The 17,568-nt window shown below is 37.2% G+C and overlaps 1 protein-coding gene across 1 annotated transcript; it reads left to right on the plus strand.

The window, feature by feature from the left end:
• Window positions 1–807: 807 nt before the first annotated feature.
• Window positions 808–16,292, plus strand: zgc:56235 (Voltage-dependent anion-selective channel protein 2-like). Its single transcript, XM_059358264.1, has 9 exons — window positions 808–943; window positions 2,814–2,884; window positions 4,213–4,262; window positions 7,520–7,672; window positions 7,765–7,817; window positions 9,274–9,495; window positions 11,585–11,735; window positions 11,814–11,871; window positions 15,147–16,292. The coding sequence occupies exons 2-9, from the start codon at window positions 2,818–2,820 to the stop codon at window positions 15,236–15,238; spliced, it is 846 nt and encodes a 281-aa protein (XP_059214247.1). The 5' UTR covers window positions 808–943; window positions 2,814–2,817; the 3' UTR covers window positions 15,239–16,292.
• Window positions 16,293–17,568: the final 1,276 nt, after the last annotated feature.

Here is a 17,568-nt window from a genome sequence, read left to right on the forward strand (position 1 = left end):
CTGTACTTTCCATCCGTTAATATTATTTTTTTTTACTGTATTACCACAAAACATACTATATCTGAATATATTTAGCTTTTGAGATATGAAATGACCTATATTGGACTAGAATATTTTTACTGTATTGCCCAGTCCTGATTGTAACAGACTTTCAGATACCTTCAGATACCTACAATTAAACGTATTTATTATGTATGTTTGTTATAACCGTAGACTGTATAAGTGCTGTAGAAAGACAGTAGAAAGACAGCGGAGCACCTTCTCTCACAGGCTGCTCCAGCTCCGCTGTCATAGGGACAGATATAAAAAATCTTTCCTGCCACATGCCATCACACTGTACAATAACAAATAATAACCTGGTTCATTACATACTGTCTATGCACTTTATGTGTTTTTTATGCACACTGTTCATTGCACTCTATTTGTTTCATAGCACCAACATTTTTATACTGTATATTCATATTTATTCTGCACTGGAATTCTATTGCACTCCTTAATACATACTCCTTCTTTAGACACTTTATTTTTTATTGTATTTTATTGTATTTTTATATTTTATTGCTTGAAGTATGCCTAGGTTGTTCTTTTTATTTAATTGTGTTGTCATTGTCTCTGTGTGTAATGCTGCTGCTACGCTGTAATTTCTATTGCTATCTATCTATCTATCGATCTATCTATCTATCTATCTATCTATCTATCTATCTATCTAACCCGTGTATAACATCTTTAATGATCTTGTGGGCTGAGGGATTAACTCTTGGTTTTTATTGACTCTTTGTTTGTCGCGTCTCACTGGTACCGCGCATGCGCCATATGTCTCCTTCATTGTGCCCTGTCCCCTCTTATGCTAAGCTAAACTAGCTGTCAATCCACTCAGCAGCATCACGAACTCTCCAGGACTCTCCAGGCTCCGCAGGCTCCCCTGCCCAACACACTAGACCCGGTAAGAAAAATAAATAACCACAAATTAACTCTTAATGCAGCGTTAAGTTGTTTATTACACGTTTAATACACATTAACGTCGCTCTCCCCAAGGTTAGCCACCTAGCATGTTGGCTCGCTCTGTTATGTAATGATGTTTAGCCTTGCAATGCACAGTTTAATCCTTTTTACCGTGCAGAAAGTCATGCATTTGTTACTTTTATTATATTTTATGTATACTTTTATTAAGGTGTGTGGCTAGCTACCTGGCTAGCTGTGAGGAAGGGGTGTGTGTGTGTGCTTTTAGGGGGTGCAGACACAAAAAATGAACATTAACGTAAGATAAAGCTATAACTATTAGTTTATGTCGCTCTCTATTTGTCCTTTTATTGCTAGTTAGCTGGCTTGTGACTGCAGCTCACATAGCAGCTAGCTAGCTAGCAGTCAAACCCCCCACACCTCCTTCACTGGCCCATCTGCTGTCCTTTGTCCTGATTAAGAGAGTCGGTAATGCTTATAATACAGCACAATGCAGTTTTGTTTTTTTCTTAACCAGTTGTTAATACAATGCGCACATCTCCAGTAATAGTGTGCATTTGCTGTAACTGCAGCATCACCAGGATGAGGGCCTTTTCTTTTTACAACCTTAAGATGTGTGGAGGACCTTTTGTTCTGATGCTGGAAGAGGAGAAAAAGGTTGATCTTATACATTTTTTTATGAACCCTCTGAACCCCAACAGGCCGTTGTAGGGTGTTTTTTGCTCCTCTGAAGTACATAATATATATATACATAAAATATATAAGTCCTCCTGTTCTGTGGAATCAGCACAGTCATAGCTAGAAGTGGGAACAACTCAAACATGTCTTTCGTGCAGAATGCATCTTTAAAAAAATGTTTTAAAAGCAAGTTGATTTTTATTTCCACTATTGGAATAAAATGGAATTCATACATACACTTTCCCAAGTGCCCACATGTGTCACTAATATTGGAAATAGAAATTGGATCTTCAAATGTCATACATATTGATTTATTTTTCATTTTTCTAGCCTCCCCTTTTCTGTCCTCTCCACTCTGCTCTGTGTAAGCAGATTTCCAGTGACTATTTGTCACATGACTGTTCATTTCAGTAGAATCATCATGGCTTCACAGTGTCAATGAGGAGCAAAATTTATTGTTTTTACCAGGATCGGGTTATTCCAAACAGTTTCTTCAGTAAAGCAGCTTCTTGGTTGAGCCGGATGCAGAGCTGGTTTGTCATTAGTTTCCCAGCTGCCTCTAAAGGAACATCCTGTTCCCTTCTGCTGGAGCTCAATGGGAGACATGAATGATATGACAGCTAATGCATTTAGAAAAAAAATATTTTGCCCCTGTTATCTTGAACAAATTTGGGCATTTACAAAATTTGAGAGAGCTTTAAAAAAAAATAGTAATTAGGGCATATAGTTGCTGTTTTTTAATGTGAAATCACCCAGATTAAAATGCACACAGAAACAGTTATGTTTGTTTGTGTTGGAGATAGAAATGAAAATTAAATTAATTGGATGAAAGTAAATTTATAGAAATATATATTTGCATTTTTTTTTATCTTGAGCCATTTTTGCCCTTTGCCCCTGTTCATACCTGACAGTGCTTTTCCTGTCATTTCACATCTGCACTATTTTATGCCCTAGATATTTATTGTCACTTGGTTGTTTTTTCTTTTTATACATCTTTGTTTGAACATTGTTGCAGGCAGCCTGAGATCTAAAAATGTCATAACCTCATAACCAAAGATTGGTTCTTTGTCCTTGTACATAGTTCAATAACTATCTTGATGACAATAAGTAACTTCATGAACTTGTAATCTATTTGGCTTAAACATGAGAGTCATCAGTTTCTTTTTCTCCCCCAGCACAATGGCTGTCCCTCCTTCATACACAGACCTGGGCAAGGCTGCCAAGGATATATTCAGCAAGGGCTATGGTGAGTACTGTTTTATCCCAAACAGTAAATTATTAACTGTTAGGAATTCCTGAAACGCAGAGACTGTTCAAATCTTGTGTTTCAGTGAGTCGAGCTGTTGAGTGTGCGGATGATATTAATAAATGGATGAATATTGGTGTCAGTGGGGCAATCTACAAAACAAACAAAACCAACGAAGATTAAATGAAATATATAGGTTTAAAGTAGGTATGTAATGTTTGAGCGAGGAACAGGCAATACGGATAAAATAGTTTATCAAAGTATTTCAAATGTTTTTATGTATTTATGATGTAAAACATTCTGGTGGAAAATTAATTGTGTGATTTTTAATGGGTAAATTGACCAGACAGGGATATGTGTGTTCAAACCCAAATCACGCAAATCTAATGCGAGTCACAAAGATGTAATATATATATTATATATAGTAATATAGTATGTTTAGTCTTTATCAAGTAAAGTATAAAACATTACTTCTCCAATGTGAGCATTAGCTGCTTTTTTTGTCTTATATGACAATTAACTGAACCGTTTTTTGACTGTTTGAAGACGTCATTTTGGATTTAAGGAAAATTTGACAGACATTTTTTGAGCAAACAATCGATTAATTAATTAAGAAAACAATAAACAGATTAATTGACAAATGAAGCCCCAAATAGCTACCACTACACCAGTACACTAGGAAACTTGCTGTACGTGATGTGGAATGAAAGGAATACTTTCATCAAATGCATGTATTCATTTTCTTGCTGAGAGTTAGATGAGAAGACTGATTCCACTCATATCTGGCCATTTACCTTGAAGCAGCAGCCAGCAGTCGGTTAGATTAGCTTAGCATAAAGACTGGAACCACATTAGAAAAGCTAACCTATGTAATTAGGGGTAAAGTGCAAGAATTTGAAGAGGTGTGGACACCCTTAATGGACTTTCTCAAGCAACAGTAGATTATATTTATCTGTAAGCATAATGAGTGTAACAATTTTTTTATTTAAAAAAAAAATATTATTATTTGTTGTAATTGTTATTTTATCTTCACACACTTTTTTATTTTATTTTAATTTTTTATTCATTTTATTTAATTTATTTTTTGTGTATGTGTGTTCAGCGGGGTCTGCCTGCTTTTCATTATGTGGCTAGTGTGGTGAGTGTTGATGTGTTTTGTATGTTCTTATTGAAAATTAATAAAAACATTGTTCAAAAAAAAAAAAAAGACTGGAACCGGGGGAAACAGATGGCTAACCCTATCCAAAGATAAAAATGAAGAATTTTATTTAACTTCTCTTACCCCTTATTCCTGCTAACACACACCTCTGTGTTTTTGAATCCACCAGGCTTTGGAGTGGTGAAGCTGGATCTAAAGACCAAATCACAAAGTGGAGTGGTGAGGACACTTTTCTTTTCTTTATTATTTAATCTATTGTCATTTTCTAGATGCTTTCTGCCCAGTCCATCTCCCTGCTGCTGCACTCTCACCTCCACCCCCCTCACCACCACACAAAAACCACCACAATAAGAGCCCCTCAGCACCTTTTCCCTGCCCCCCCGCTGTAACCTGGAGCTTGAAGGTTTCCAGGTTTCGGAGTGGTGCTGATGCTGACCTGCTTGGTTGACCCTGTTGTAGAAAAACATGACAAACCCCATGTTTGTTGTGTGGCCTGTGTGTCTCTCTACCTGCCTCTCTCCTAACCGCTGCTCTGTCTCCATGCTGCTGCCGTCTGTACCGGACCGCTCGCTCTAATGTAGATGGTAAGATCGGTGTCAGAGCTGATTTATTCCGCTGTTTATTCACACACTGACCACCACCACCGTCTTGTTCTATTGTTTTCATGGTTTCTTTTTGTCTTTGTGATCATACAGCATGAATATCGATGTGTTTTTTGTAACTATTATTGCTTTCCATTTTCTGTCGCATCACTCTTAGTTACATCTAACTCTTCATTTCTCTCTAAAGAATGTCTTTGAGTCGGTTTAATGTATTTGTTCAGTCTTCTTTTAGTTCAGTTTAGTTTGACATCTGAAGATTGTCTTGTTCATTAATTGTTTCATCCATAAATGTCAGATAATATAAGGAAAAATGGCTGTTGACAGGGGTCGAACTGTTTTAACTGTGCTCTCACATTTCCTGTCTAATAATTTCTTCATGATGGGCTTTAACACATTCCTTTCACTAAATAAACAAATGAAATCTTGTATCTTTCCAGCCCTATGACTCCTCAGCTGAAGAACCCTTTAAACAAAAATCTACAGATGCTCTTTCCTGATATACGTGCATTAATAAAAAAACCAGACGTTATTAATTATGAGTGTTATTTCAGCTTTCTAATTCCCAGCTTGACATTAAGGTTTGAGTGTTGTCACATACGGGAACATTAGAGCAGGATAGCACTCCAGTAAAATGATTTATTCCGGCATGAATAAGTAATTATTTGGAGTACTGAACTGTCCTGGTGGTGATGTAAAATGTTCGTTTTAAAGTAGTTTTTGAAGGCAGTTATATAACTTTATCAGAGGGAGACAGAGTGGAGAGAGAGATGACAGGAAATGAGAGGAGAAAAACAAATATGACCAGATGTGAACTCTAAACCCTGGGGCCACGAGGGAGCCCCTTCTTTTTGTTTTTCAAGATTATATTCCCCACTTCTACTTAGCTCAAGATCTAGAGTATTTCATTATGAATAGCTGCAGTGTTTAGACATTTACAAATTTCCTGTTGCCTCTCTGTACTCCAGCAGGTGGACTTTGAAAAGAAACATCACCTGTAAGAGTACAGAGCTGCCTTTCAGCTTCAATTTGAGGGTGTTTTTATCCACATAGGATGAATTCTGAATCCTGCACCGTCCAGAAATTATGTCCGAAACTGTCTAAGTCATTCATTCACTACTCCCTCTATAAAGAAAATCAATAGTTTACTTAGTTGTGAGCAATTTATTAAGTATATTGAGCTTCCTAGTCACCACAGACGAGCGTAGAGTTGCACAATAATCTTTTTTTTTTGCATCTATTAAAAGCAACACTTTGCAATTTGGGATTGTTATCAGAGAGTAAGGATGTTACTTTCTTTGTTGCCTTGTGGATTTTCCAGAGAACTCTATAAAGTAAAACTGTGCACACTAAAAAGTGCTACAAGTTCTACACAAAGCTGAAGGTCAGCACTCAAAACCTAAGTCATTATTTAGTTAAACATGAACCTGGCAAAAGAAAAAATCTCTTAATACAAATACTTACAGACAGTAGGGATGTCATGATACCAGAAATGTAGTGGTTGATACCAATACCAGTGACATTACCATGGTAAAAAACAACAACAATAAGTCTCATTTCACTCTTCCTGACTGCCAGAAACTGTTTTGAATACCTGGATGACAATGAACTCTGGCAGTCAGGAAGTATAAAATGAGATTTAGTGTTTTGTTTTTTACTGTGGTATCAAATTCAGGATTCAGAGAACATAATAACGTCTCTCGCTTTGCCATCAGTTTCTCTCCCTTTTCCCACCCGGTACAGAGCAGAATGAGGTGCAGAGACGACCTACTTTCTGCTCTCTCTAGTAATATTACCTGCTCTGTTTTAGCCTTTATGCTAGGCTGAGAAAAATGTGGGCACGAGCTGAAATTCAACCATAGTGTTCTGTCAGGACTGAAGGGGAACATACCCCGGAAATATCACAGCATGCGGTATTACACAATTGCTATTATTAGGGACCGAGCACTAACGGTGCGAGGACCCTATTGTAATTGGTCCGTCTATTATTTTATTTTTTTTCCTTCTCCCAAATGAATCGCCTTTTTGGGGGCTTTATCATATTCCAAAACTCACCAAATTTGGAATATACATCAATCTCATGTGAAATTTACGTATTCTGGTATTCGCGGCAATGGACCGTGCAAAATGACTCACTAGCGCCACCTTGAAATTTTCAAAAGAGCCTCACAATATAGGATTTTTCCACCTAGACAACAAAGACAAATTTCGACCACAAAGACGAAATTTGGTACATATGTGTATCATGGGAAGACGCACCAAAAAGCCTCAAGAACCCATACCCGAAAACGTACAGGAAATCGGCCATCTTAGATTGAATATCGCACTTGTCATTGTTATTATTATTATTTGTATTATTTTAACAGTTGTGATGACCCTTTAAGAAATTAAAACGACACTCGCTTCAGCATCACTGCCAAAAATCCTGAAAATTTAAACTTTAAACTTTTTTTTGTGCAACCCTCTGGACGCATAAATATGAGCTGCCAATATCAGATTTGACAAAATAAATCACATTATCTGCAGTTTTAATGTCACCTTGGTACTATTTGCACCCCTGTCAGCATTTTTAACCCTGAACTGCAATATTAATATAATTTAACCAACTTGTCAGTGTGTGTTTCTGTTCATCACATGTGTCACTAATGTCCTGCATGGATTTTGTTCGGGGTCGTCTCTCAGCTGTATTGTCTGATGTGTCCTGTGTTATACGCCTTTTGATGTTTTTAATTTTATTGCTGTACAATAATAATTAGGTTTTGTCTCAGTCTGCACATTTTCTCTTCTTTTCCTCCCTGCTAGTCTTTGAAGTCTCTCTCTAAATATTTAGCTGATGCTTGATAATCTGATTGACTCTGTTGTTCTAATGGCCGTCAGGAGTTCAACACATCTGGCTCCAGTAACACGGACACAGGGAAGGCTGCAGGGAGCCTGGAGACCAAATACAAGATGAAGGAGCTCGGCCTCAGCGTCAACCAGAAGTGGAACACAGATAACACGCTGGCTACCGAGGTCACCGTGGAGGACCAGGTGTGTGGAAACATAAAGAAACGTCAGATTTGGTTTTGCAAACTGATAAAAAGTGCTTTGTTAAAGGCTCACACTGGTTACTTTACTTCCAGCTGACTCAAGGACTGAAGGTCGCCTTGGACACGTCTTTTGTACCAAACACAGGGTAAGACAACATTTATTTGTCTCAAATCAGTGATATCATGTGATATCATGCCTGGTGGGATTATATGAAACATTATGTAATAAGTAGAAACTCAGGGTCAGGCCTGCTGGCACAATAAATTCACAGAACGGTTAAAAAGAAAAGCTCTAACTACCGGTAGGTGCTCCATAGAGGACAGAAGTTGCCATAATAAAAATGCAAATAAAAAATGACTTGATAAATTAATGAATATGTCATTATATGTACCACAATTACATTAAAATCACTATGCGTTCTGATGTTGATCAACCAAAAAAAAGAAAAAGTTGAGACTGTGACACATTAGAAAATAATACAGAATTGAAACTGTTTGAGGGAATAAATAAGGGGGAAATGTAAAAGAAAAAAATAACCAAATTAATAAATACATTTAAAAATAAATAAATCTATTGCAATTAAATTTCAACTAAACAATAATTTAAAAAAGTGAGAAATGAAAAGGAAAGTAAATAAATAAATAGGGGGATTAATACAAAGGTAAATCAATAAAAAATGTCCTTTATGACATTAATAAATTAATTAATGGCTACATTTATTTGTAATATTATTGGTGCATTTATTCAGATTTGGTACAATGACATTCATTTATTTATCAAGTCATTAATATATTTATTTATTGTTGATTTAGGCTTCAACTTACATCCTCTACTTCTCATGTGTCTGTTTTTTGTTAATAACATCCTTTTCATATTTTTTAATACTACATTGGAAAACTGAATTCATCTTTTACTTTATTTGAAAACAGCTCACAAATACTATATAGATTCATAGTTTATTAATTTCTTTTTTTATATAACAATAGATCTCTTTGGCACAGACGAAACATATATTTTAGTTAGTTGATTCCTTCTCTGTTAGTGTTGATCCTTCCATCTTGGAAATAATTTAACATTAAACTATATAAATCATATTTTGGGACTGCCCGAAAGTACAAACATTTTGGAAAAATGTCAAAGAAGAACTGGAAAAAATGTTGGCAGTAGAACTTCCAATGGACTCTTTGTTATTTTTATTAGATGTGTTTCCTGACCACCTGTTTACCACAGAACAATTACCACATTTTGTTGATGATTGCAAGAAAAATTATTACTATAAATTGGATGAAGACCGACCCCCCCATGATCACTCAGTGGTTACAGAAAGTGAAACATGTCTTCTTACATATTGCTGAAGACTCTTATACACTATTATTATCTAAATGATCCCTTTTTATTTATTTATTTATTATTATTTTTTTTTTTTTGGGGAATACAGAACCAGATAAAATATGTGTAATACCCTCTACAGTGCCATTTGTGTGACAGATGAGACCCAATCTCAAGATGTTTTGATTTGTTTTCCTTTGTGATGTTAATTGTCTGTAAATGTGCATAAAGGCAATAAAGTTTAAAAAAACTAAATAAATCAATTTTTCCAGTAAGAAGAGTGGAAAGCTGAAGACGGCCTACAAGCGTGACTATGTGAATCTGGGCTGTGACGTGGACTTTGAGGGTCCCATCATCCACGCTGCTGCCGTGCTGGGCTACGAGGGCTGGCTGGCCGGCTACCAGATGGCCTTCGACACGGCCAAGTCCAAACTGGCCCAGAACAACTTTGCCCTGGGATACAGGGCCGGAGACTTCCAGCTGCACACCAACGTGTGAGTACTGTACACCAGTGTTTCCTGACCAGTTAGAGCAGGCAGACAGGAGGAAGTCTTCTGTGCAGAGCCGGCCCAAGGTATAAGCGAACTGAGCGACTGCTTACGGCCCCGTGGCCACTAGGGGGCCCCCAAGAGCAATTTGCAAAAAATATGTACATATTTTGTTTAATATTTTGCATGCATGAGTGACACTTTCTATACGATCAAAGATATATTATTGTACAAAAATACAATTTTATGTCAACAACGCCAAGATAAAGGAATGTTTTCAAGTTTTTCAAAAATAATAAACCAGATGACACTTTTACAGTAAAAATAATGCTTTACCATTTGGATTGTTGTGTAAATCAACCCCAAGTCACTCTATAGTTGAATGTGATACATTTTTAGATTAAAAAACACCCTGGACATCATTCATTCATTGGTATCATTTGTATCATTATTGTATTGGTATTATTTATGTAATTAACTGGGACACCCCCTTAAATGTGTGAAGACATATCAGGCTGACAGTGCTGCAATGAGTTTGTAGTAGGTGTGTGAATGATCAACAATCAATATTATTGGCAGAAATAGAGGGCCCCAACATTGAATGTTGCTTAGGGCCCCATGGAGGCTTGGGCCGGCTCTGCTTCTGTGCCTCTGCTCAGCTTTTAGATTACAGATTTTTATCATCAAAGTATGCATGACAAATCTTTTGAAAGGCTTGTTTGACAGTTTCAGACATGAATGTTAATAGGAAGATTTTCACACTTTCCAAATTGGTAAGTTGTTCTTCCAGATGTGGTGTGTTGATGAGCTTCTAGTCTGGTTGTGGAAGCAACATGAAGGCTACAAAGACTTGTATTTAATCCCTAAAACCACTAAAATATTTAACTGACTTGTTATCAGTGTTAATGCTTATAAAAAACTAATCTAAGGTATTTGGTCATAGAAGCAATTAACTTAACAACCTAATATCATATTATAAATTACATGTGAGTGATTATTTGATATGCAATATGTGAATTAATAAAAAGTTTCTTATCATTAACCCAATTATTTACTTTAATCTGCTATGTGTCTGCGTAATATGACGTCAACTTGACAAATTGTGTAACAAAGTTTTCACTGATATTCTGAGTTGTTGTTTACTAATTTTTCAGATTATTCTGACAGCAGATTAATGCAGCGGGAGTCTTTTTGCATGGAAATTGTAGGATAACACTTTGGGGTTTACTCCATTCTCAAGGGACTAAAACTCAGGATATCTTGGCATCTAAGTCATTTAAAAAAAAATCTTTCTTTGTTAGTCCTTTCAAATGTATGGAAAAGCTACTGCAATGCTCAGGTTTTTGTAAAATCTATATTATATATATTTACCCTGTACCAATGCTTCCATATTTTTTTGTCTTGTGAACCCTTTTAAAACAAGGCAATGTCCACCAGGTGTGAACAGTCACAATAAACCAGAGACACATTTTTAGAGTAATTTGAGAATCAGTAGGAAAACTTTTTGAAACTCCTAAAAGACAAGGTTCACAAACACAGAAGCCAGAGTTAGGGTTAGGTTGTGTTGGTTAAAAAACAGATTTTGTATATTGTATTGGACATTTTTTTGGACACTGTGTGACACTGATGGAGGCCAAAAGTTTGGACACACCCATCTCATTCAATGCGTTTTTCTTTATTTTCATGACTATTCACATTGTAGATTCTCACTGAAGGCATCAAAACTATGAATGAACACATATGGAATTATGTACTTAACAAAAAAAGTGTGAAATAACTGAAAACATGTCTTGTATTTTAGATTCCTCAAAGTAACCACCCTTTGCTTACTAGAATATAAGACATGTTTTCAGTTATTTCACACTTTTTTGTTAAGTACATAATTCCACATGTGTTCATTAATAGTTTTGATGAATTTACAATGTAAATAGTCATGAAAATAAAGGAAAAACATTGAATGAGAAGGTGTGTCCAAACTTTTGGCCTGTACTGTATGTCTTAAGAGAGCTATAATTAAAACCTCTGATGACCCAGAGCAGTAAAGGGGAAAGTTAAACCATCTGTGTGACTCAACGTCTGAATCTCTTCTCTGCAGAAACGACGGCACCGAGTTCGGCGGCTCCATCTACCAGAAGGTGAACGAGGAGCTGGAGACAGCGGTGACTCTGGCCTGGACCGCCGGCAGCAACAACACTCGCTTCGGCATCGCCGCCAAATACAAGCTGGACAAAGACGCCTCTCTGTCTGTGAGTAATGAAGACGCATCTTCACAAACAAATCTGCTGCTTGTATCTTTCATGTCTCATACTGTTTTTCTCCCTCAGGCCAAAGTGAACAATGCCAGTCTGATTGGAGTCGGCTACACCCAGAGCCTCCGGCCAGGTAAGCTCTGCTCCACCTCACCTTACTATCTTACTATTTTTGCTGCAGGGGTTTAAAAGATATTAAAAGGTAGTAAATGAAATAAGCCAAAAATAAGGCCATTAAGAAGTATTTTAACCCATTGACGCCTAAAACTTCCTGTAAAACCTCTGGGTGATTTTAAAATCAGCCCCTAAAACCTGAAGTTTTACTGGAAATTCAACAGAAGTGTCAACTCTTCTACTAAATAATAGATTTTTCAGCCTCTGTAGCAGATAGTAATGAAATTCAAAAAGTATTTGAGAGCTTATACAAATACTACAAAACGATGTATCCGATTTCCAAGCTTCAATGGGTTAAAGTAATAAACGTCATCTGACAAGGTATTCAATGGTTTGCACTTATAAAGCGTTTTTATCCAAAGCGCTTTACAGTACAAACTGCGCTCATTCACCCGTTCACACATTGGGAGTTCATTCATACAGCAGCATCAGGAGCCATTTGGGGTTCAGTATTTTGCCCAAGGATACTTCGACATGTAGGCTGCCATGGTCGGGGATCGAACCACCGACCCTCCAATCAGTGGGCGACTGCTCAACCAACTGAACCACAGCCGCCACAAATTTTCAAACCAACCGCCACTAAGTGCAGCAGCAGCACCACCCAAAAGACCGCAACGGGAGCCACAGACAGGTGTTAGGATGTCAAACACTTTTCTGAGTGAGGTTAGACTGCCTGTTAGAGCGGTTGGCTGCTGACATTACTGGAAGAGAACAAAGCACACTGTGGTCAACCAGCCTCCACTTGTTTTCATGGTGCATGTATTTACTAAGTGTTACAGAAAGAGCGTGTTAGACCCACCTTCAAACTAAAAGCAAACACATGTAGCTTTCAAAATAAGAGCATGTGGATGTGTTAGCATGAGTCCAACACAGAATTTACAAGAAGACTGGCAAAATCTTAGACTGTATAGATCAGCTATTCTCAACCTTGGGGTCGGGACCCCAATTGGGGTCGTGAGATGATTTCTGGGGGTCACCAAATCATTTTGGAAGTCAGCTCTGTCTCCACATGTGTTTTGGTAACTTAATGTCTTTTTTTGTCATTTTGTGTCTTTTTTTTATATATCTTGTGTCTTTTCTGGTCATTTTGTGTCTTTTTTTGGTCATTTTGTTTCTTTTTTGGGTGAACTGTGTGTGTGAGATTCTGTTCAGTGAGCGGGGGTCGTGGAAAACATGTATGTTAAATTGGGGGTCGCGACTCAAAGAGGTTGAGAACTACTGGTATAGATAATGGACGTGACGTCACCCATTGGTTTGTGGACGGCTCGTTTGAGGCATCGAGTTCAGCGTTGTACTCTTGACCTGTCAATCAAAGGTAGCCACGCCACAATCATACCATTCTTTATCTTCTATTATCTTCTAAATGGGGCCATTATTTAAACTATTTACATCATATTGTCTTAGAAGAAGAGTTTTCACTAGCGATTGTGACCATAGTGTATTTTTGGTGATTTCTTACAGAAAAAAAAAATCTGAGGTAATTAAGTGAGAAGTTTTCTCATTTTGTATTTGAATGATTGAACCCAAATGCTTCTGCAGCCGCTGTCAGCATCCCCTGTTGGAATTCGGTAGAATGCAGCATAAGGCACTTCCTGGTTTGCCTCACTGCGCAGCCCCAAAGGTTGCTGCCTGGTCAAAATATGATGCCTTAAATAAAACAGAAGAACCCTTGTTCTATCTCACAATAATTCATTAAAATATGCAATGATTAAGGTGGAATAGTGGCATTAGAATGCACGAGAGGCCACCAAATTTAGGCTTTTAGGGCAAAGGCAGTTTTTCTTTTTTGAAGTCATTCTGTAGATTTACTTTGATGTTTAAGCTCATTGTCCTGCTGCATCACCCAACGTCTACTGATCTTCAGCTGACAGACAGCCACCCTGACATTAACCTCTAGAATACCTTGATAAACTTGTGAATACATTTTCCCCTCAATGACAGTAAGTGGTCCAGGCCCTGAGGCAGTAAAACAGCTCCAAGTCATGATGCTCCTCCATCATACTTCACTGTTGGGATGATGTTCTTTTGTTGGAAAGCAGGGCCCTTTTTACTCCATTCCTATTGCTGCGTGTTCTTCATGAACATTTCCACCATAGATTCATCAGTCCACAAAACATTTTCCCAGTAGTGTTGTGGAGTGTCAAGGTGCTCTTTGGCAAACTTCAGGCGTGCGGTGATGTTTCTTTGGAAAGCAGCGACCTCCTCTCTGATGTTCTGCCATGGACGCCATACCTGTTCAATCTTGTGTGTGGTAGACTAGAGATTACTAGAGATGTTAACCAGTTCCCATGACTCCTTCAAGTCTTTAGTTGTTACTCTGGAGTTGTTTTTTACCTCACTGAGCTTTCTGCGTTGGGCCTTTGAAGTTAACTTGGCAGCTGGCTACCCACTTCTAGGGAGAAAACGTGACTTTTTAACACCTTACAATCAGTAATTCTTGATCCCAGGTCTTCGGAGATCTCTTTTTTTGCAAGACATGGTTCACATGAGCAGTTGCTTCTTGTGAATAGCAAACTTGAGTGTTTTTTTTATTGGTCAAAGCAGCTCTACACCTCACTCAAATCTCATTCATTGTTAGGGCTCCTCGTTTGCAAACTCCTGACTCCAATTAACTCTTAATGGAGTCCTTAGCCAACGGGTTCACTAGCTTTTTCTACCAGCATTATGCATGTTTCATGGATATATTCAAGAAAGACATGAAATATTATAATTGTTTGCATAGTATTAGGTTAAGCATGTTGTGTTTGTCTATACTTGGGACTTAGATGCAGATCAGATCACATTTTTACGACAAATTAATGCAGAAAACCAGGTAATTTCAGAGGGTTCACATACTTTTTCTTGCAACTGTATGTTAATTTTTACACTTTAAATGCAGATTTTGTTTTGTTTTTTCATAACGCCACATACATATATTTAAACCATTGAATGAAAAAAGGGGTGGGGGATGGGTGAATTGTACCCTAACCGACTGAATATGTATTATGTCTTGACAACCCAATAACAATATATATGAAAAAAAGAAGAAAACAAAATAAAAAAGCTAAAAATGTCTGTAGTGATGCACAGGGGTTCATAAAAAATCTAAAGGCAGGAGTTTTATTTATCTGTGACTTTAGTAAAATATCTGATTTGACACGTTTTATTATACACTCACAATACACGTATTAAACTGCATTATTTTGTCATTAAAGAAGTATTAAAGTCTCACATAGAGCCGTCTCCTCTCCGCAGGTGTGAAGGTGACTCTCTCCGCTCTGATCGACGGGAAGAACTTCAACGCCGGCGGACACAAAGTCGGGATGGGCTTCGAGCTGGAGGCATAAAGAACAAAGAAGAAGAAGAAGAAACGCCCCAAACTACATCACAACAAACTCCTCCTCCTCCTCCTCCTCCCTCCCTCACACCATCATGTAGCTTCTCTCTGGACTCCCTCACACCTCCTCCCTCTGTTCACACATTTCATGAGCATCTCTGACAGTAATAGTCGAGCCTCGGCATCACGATTAAACACCCTGAGAGGAGTTGATTCTGAAACTGACGCCGTGTAGTTGTTTCTTGTGGTCATTGAAGTGACACTATTTATTTCCTTGTAGCTCTTCGGTGTAAGTGTGTAGCTTCTGTACTCCTTAAAGCATGTAAGAATGAAACCGCGGATGCAGAGCTGAAAGCTTATTTGCTTGGTTTAAAAAAATGGTGCTGAGTGTCTGTTTTTTATTGTTTTGAGCACTTTTTGGCTGCGTCGTCAGACTGTTTCATCCATATAAATGTTTGATTGATACAGCACGTTTCATGAACATATGACTGAAATACTGATTACAGGTGGTAAAAACTGAAGGATATTTAAAGAAAACTGCTGTTCAGATGCTCCGAAAATGATCCTTTGTGACGTTCGGTAGGTGAAATCAATGTAGTGGAATCTTCTCATGTAGTTAGTTTGCATTTCTACAATATTGTTTTCATCTATCTGTCTCAGCACAGCGGTCACGAAGAAAGAAAGAAAGTGAGGATATTTTGCATCTGCTTGTTTGTGTCACAGCTGTTTGGTCTTGTTGCTCGGGGGCTGCACTCATTGCTGTCAGCGCTCTCTTCTCCAAAAACAACCTCACACTCCTCAGATCTGTACATAGGATACAGGCGAGTGACTCCGGTCAGAAACACTTCATACATAGGATTATTTAGGAGGTCGTTGTGTCCCACATGACTGTCCTGTTTCTATTTTGCTAATCATGCATCAACGTGTTTTTTTTGTCCTCCATCTAATTGTGTTGTCATGATTACAAGGCGCATTTTTCTTTGTCACTTAGACACAGTACCTCATTTTTTTTCCAATGTCAATTAAGGGAATTCTAATAATAAAAAATAATGTCTGAAAGTTGCGATTCTTTTCTTCATCTGAATGAGGTAGAAACAATAGTTTGACTTGTCCAACCAACCTATGAGTGGGTTTGAAAAGCCTGTAAGAAATCAGAAATACACTGAGAAAGAAACTAAAAACCAGTGGTGGAAGAAGTATTCAGATCCCTTACTTCAGTAAAAGTACTAATAAAACACTGTGAATTTACTCCACTACAAGTAAAAGTCCTGCATTCAAAACATACTGAAGTAAAAGTACAAAAGTATCAGCACCAAAATGTACTTAAAGTATCAAAAGTAAAAGTACTCGTTATGCAGAATGAACCCACTCAGATTGTTTTATATATTCTAAATGTATTATAAGATTATTTGTATTGATGCATTTATGTATGTATCATTTTACTGTTGTCCAGATAGGACTAATGTTAATTACTTAATACACTGTTATGTTTTATAAATGTGTAATCATATTAAATATATGGTATTTTTTCATGTTGAATCTGAAAAGTAACTAAAGCTGTCAGCTAAATGTAGTGGAGTAAAAAGTACAATATTTGCCTCTAAATGTAGTGGAGTAGAAGTATAAAGTTACATAAAATGGAAATACTCAACTAAAGTACAAGTACCTCAAAATTGTACTTAAGTACAGTACTTGAGTAAATGTACTTAGTTACTTCCCACCACTGCTAAAAACGGGCATTATTGTTGGAAGTTTCTGATGGTCCTTGAATGGATCATAGGTTATCCACGCTTCTATTAGTAAAAGTAACCAAAAATAGCTTGAAATAGTGATATTTCTGTCTACATGTGTCATTTAAAATGTTGCGAAAAAATAGTGTTTGCACTAACCAGATCCTGTTAAAAACATTAAATTCTGCTCCTCAGTGACACTGAAGACATTATTGATTCTCCTGAGAGTGAGACCAGTGGTCACCTGACAAATATTCACTGAAAATCTGTTTACACAGAGCAGAGAGGAGAGGACAGGAAAAATTATAATACGTACAATATGCTTTTTTTCCCAACATTTGTGACACTTGTGGGCACTTAGAAAAGTGTTGCATATATAAATTCAATTTAATTCCAATTTTTAAAAGATAATTTATCAGAGAAATTCAACTTGCGTTTTCCTGTTTTTATGATTCGTCATTCTGTTATTCTGCACAAAGACATGTTTGAGTTGTTCCCACTTCTAGCTATGATTGTGTTGATTCCATAGAGCTGCAGGACTTAAAGATTTATATAGATTTTATATATTGCAGTCAAATACAAGGACACAGTGAGTAAAATGTTTTAAAAA

Source organism: Centropristis striata, chromosome 19, assembly GCF_030273125.1.
Source record: "Centropristis striata isolate RG_2023a ecotype Rhode Island chromosome 19, C.striata_1.0, whole genome shotgun sequence".
Lineage (NCBI taxonomy): Eukaryota > Metazoa > Chordata > Actinopteri > Perciformes > Serranidae > Centropristis > Centropristis striata.

Bases quoted from the DNA above. Each gene is read 5' to 3' on its own strand.
- zgc:56235 (XM_059358264.1), top strand. From the start codon at position 2,818: ATGGCTGTCCCTCCTTCATACACAGACCTGGGCAAGGCTGCCAAGGAT. The intron at 7,673-7,764 runs GTGTGTGGAAAC...CTTTACTTCCAG, and splicing joins AGGTCACCGTGGAGGACCAG to CTGACTCAAGGACTGAAGGT. The intron at 7,818-9,273 runs GTAAGACAACAT...CAATTTTTCCAG, and splicing joins TCTTTTGTACCAAACACAGG to TAAGAAGAGTGGAAAGCTGA.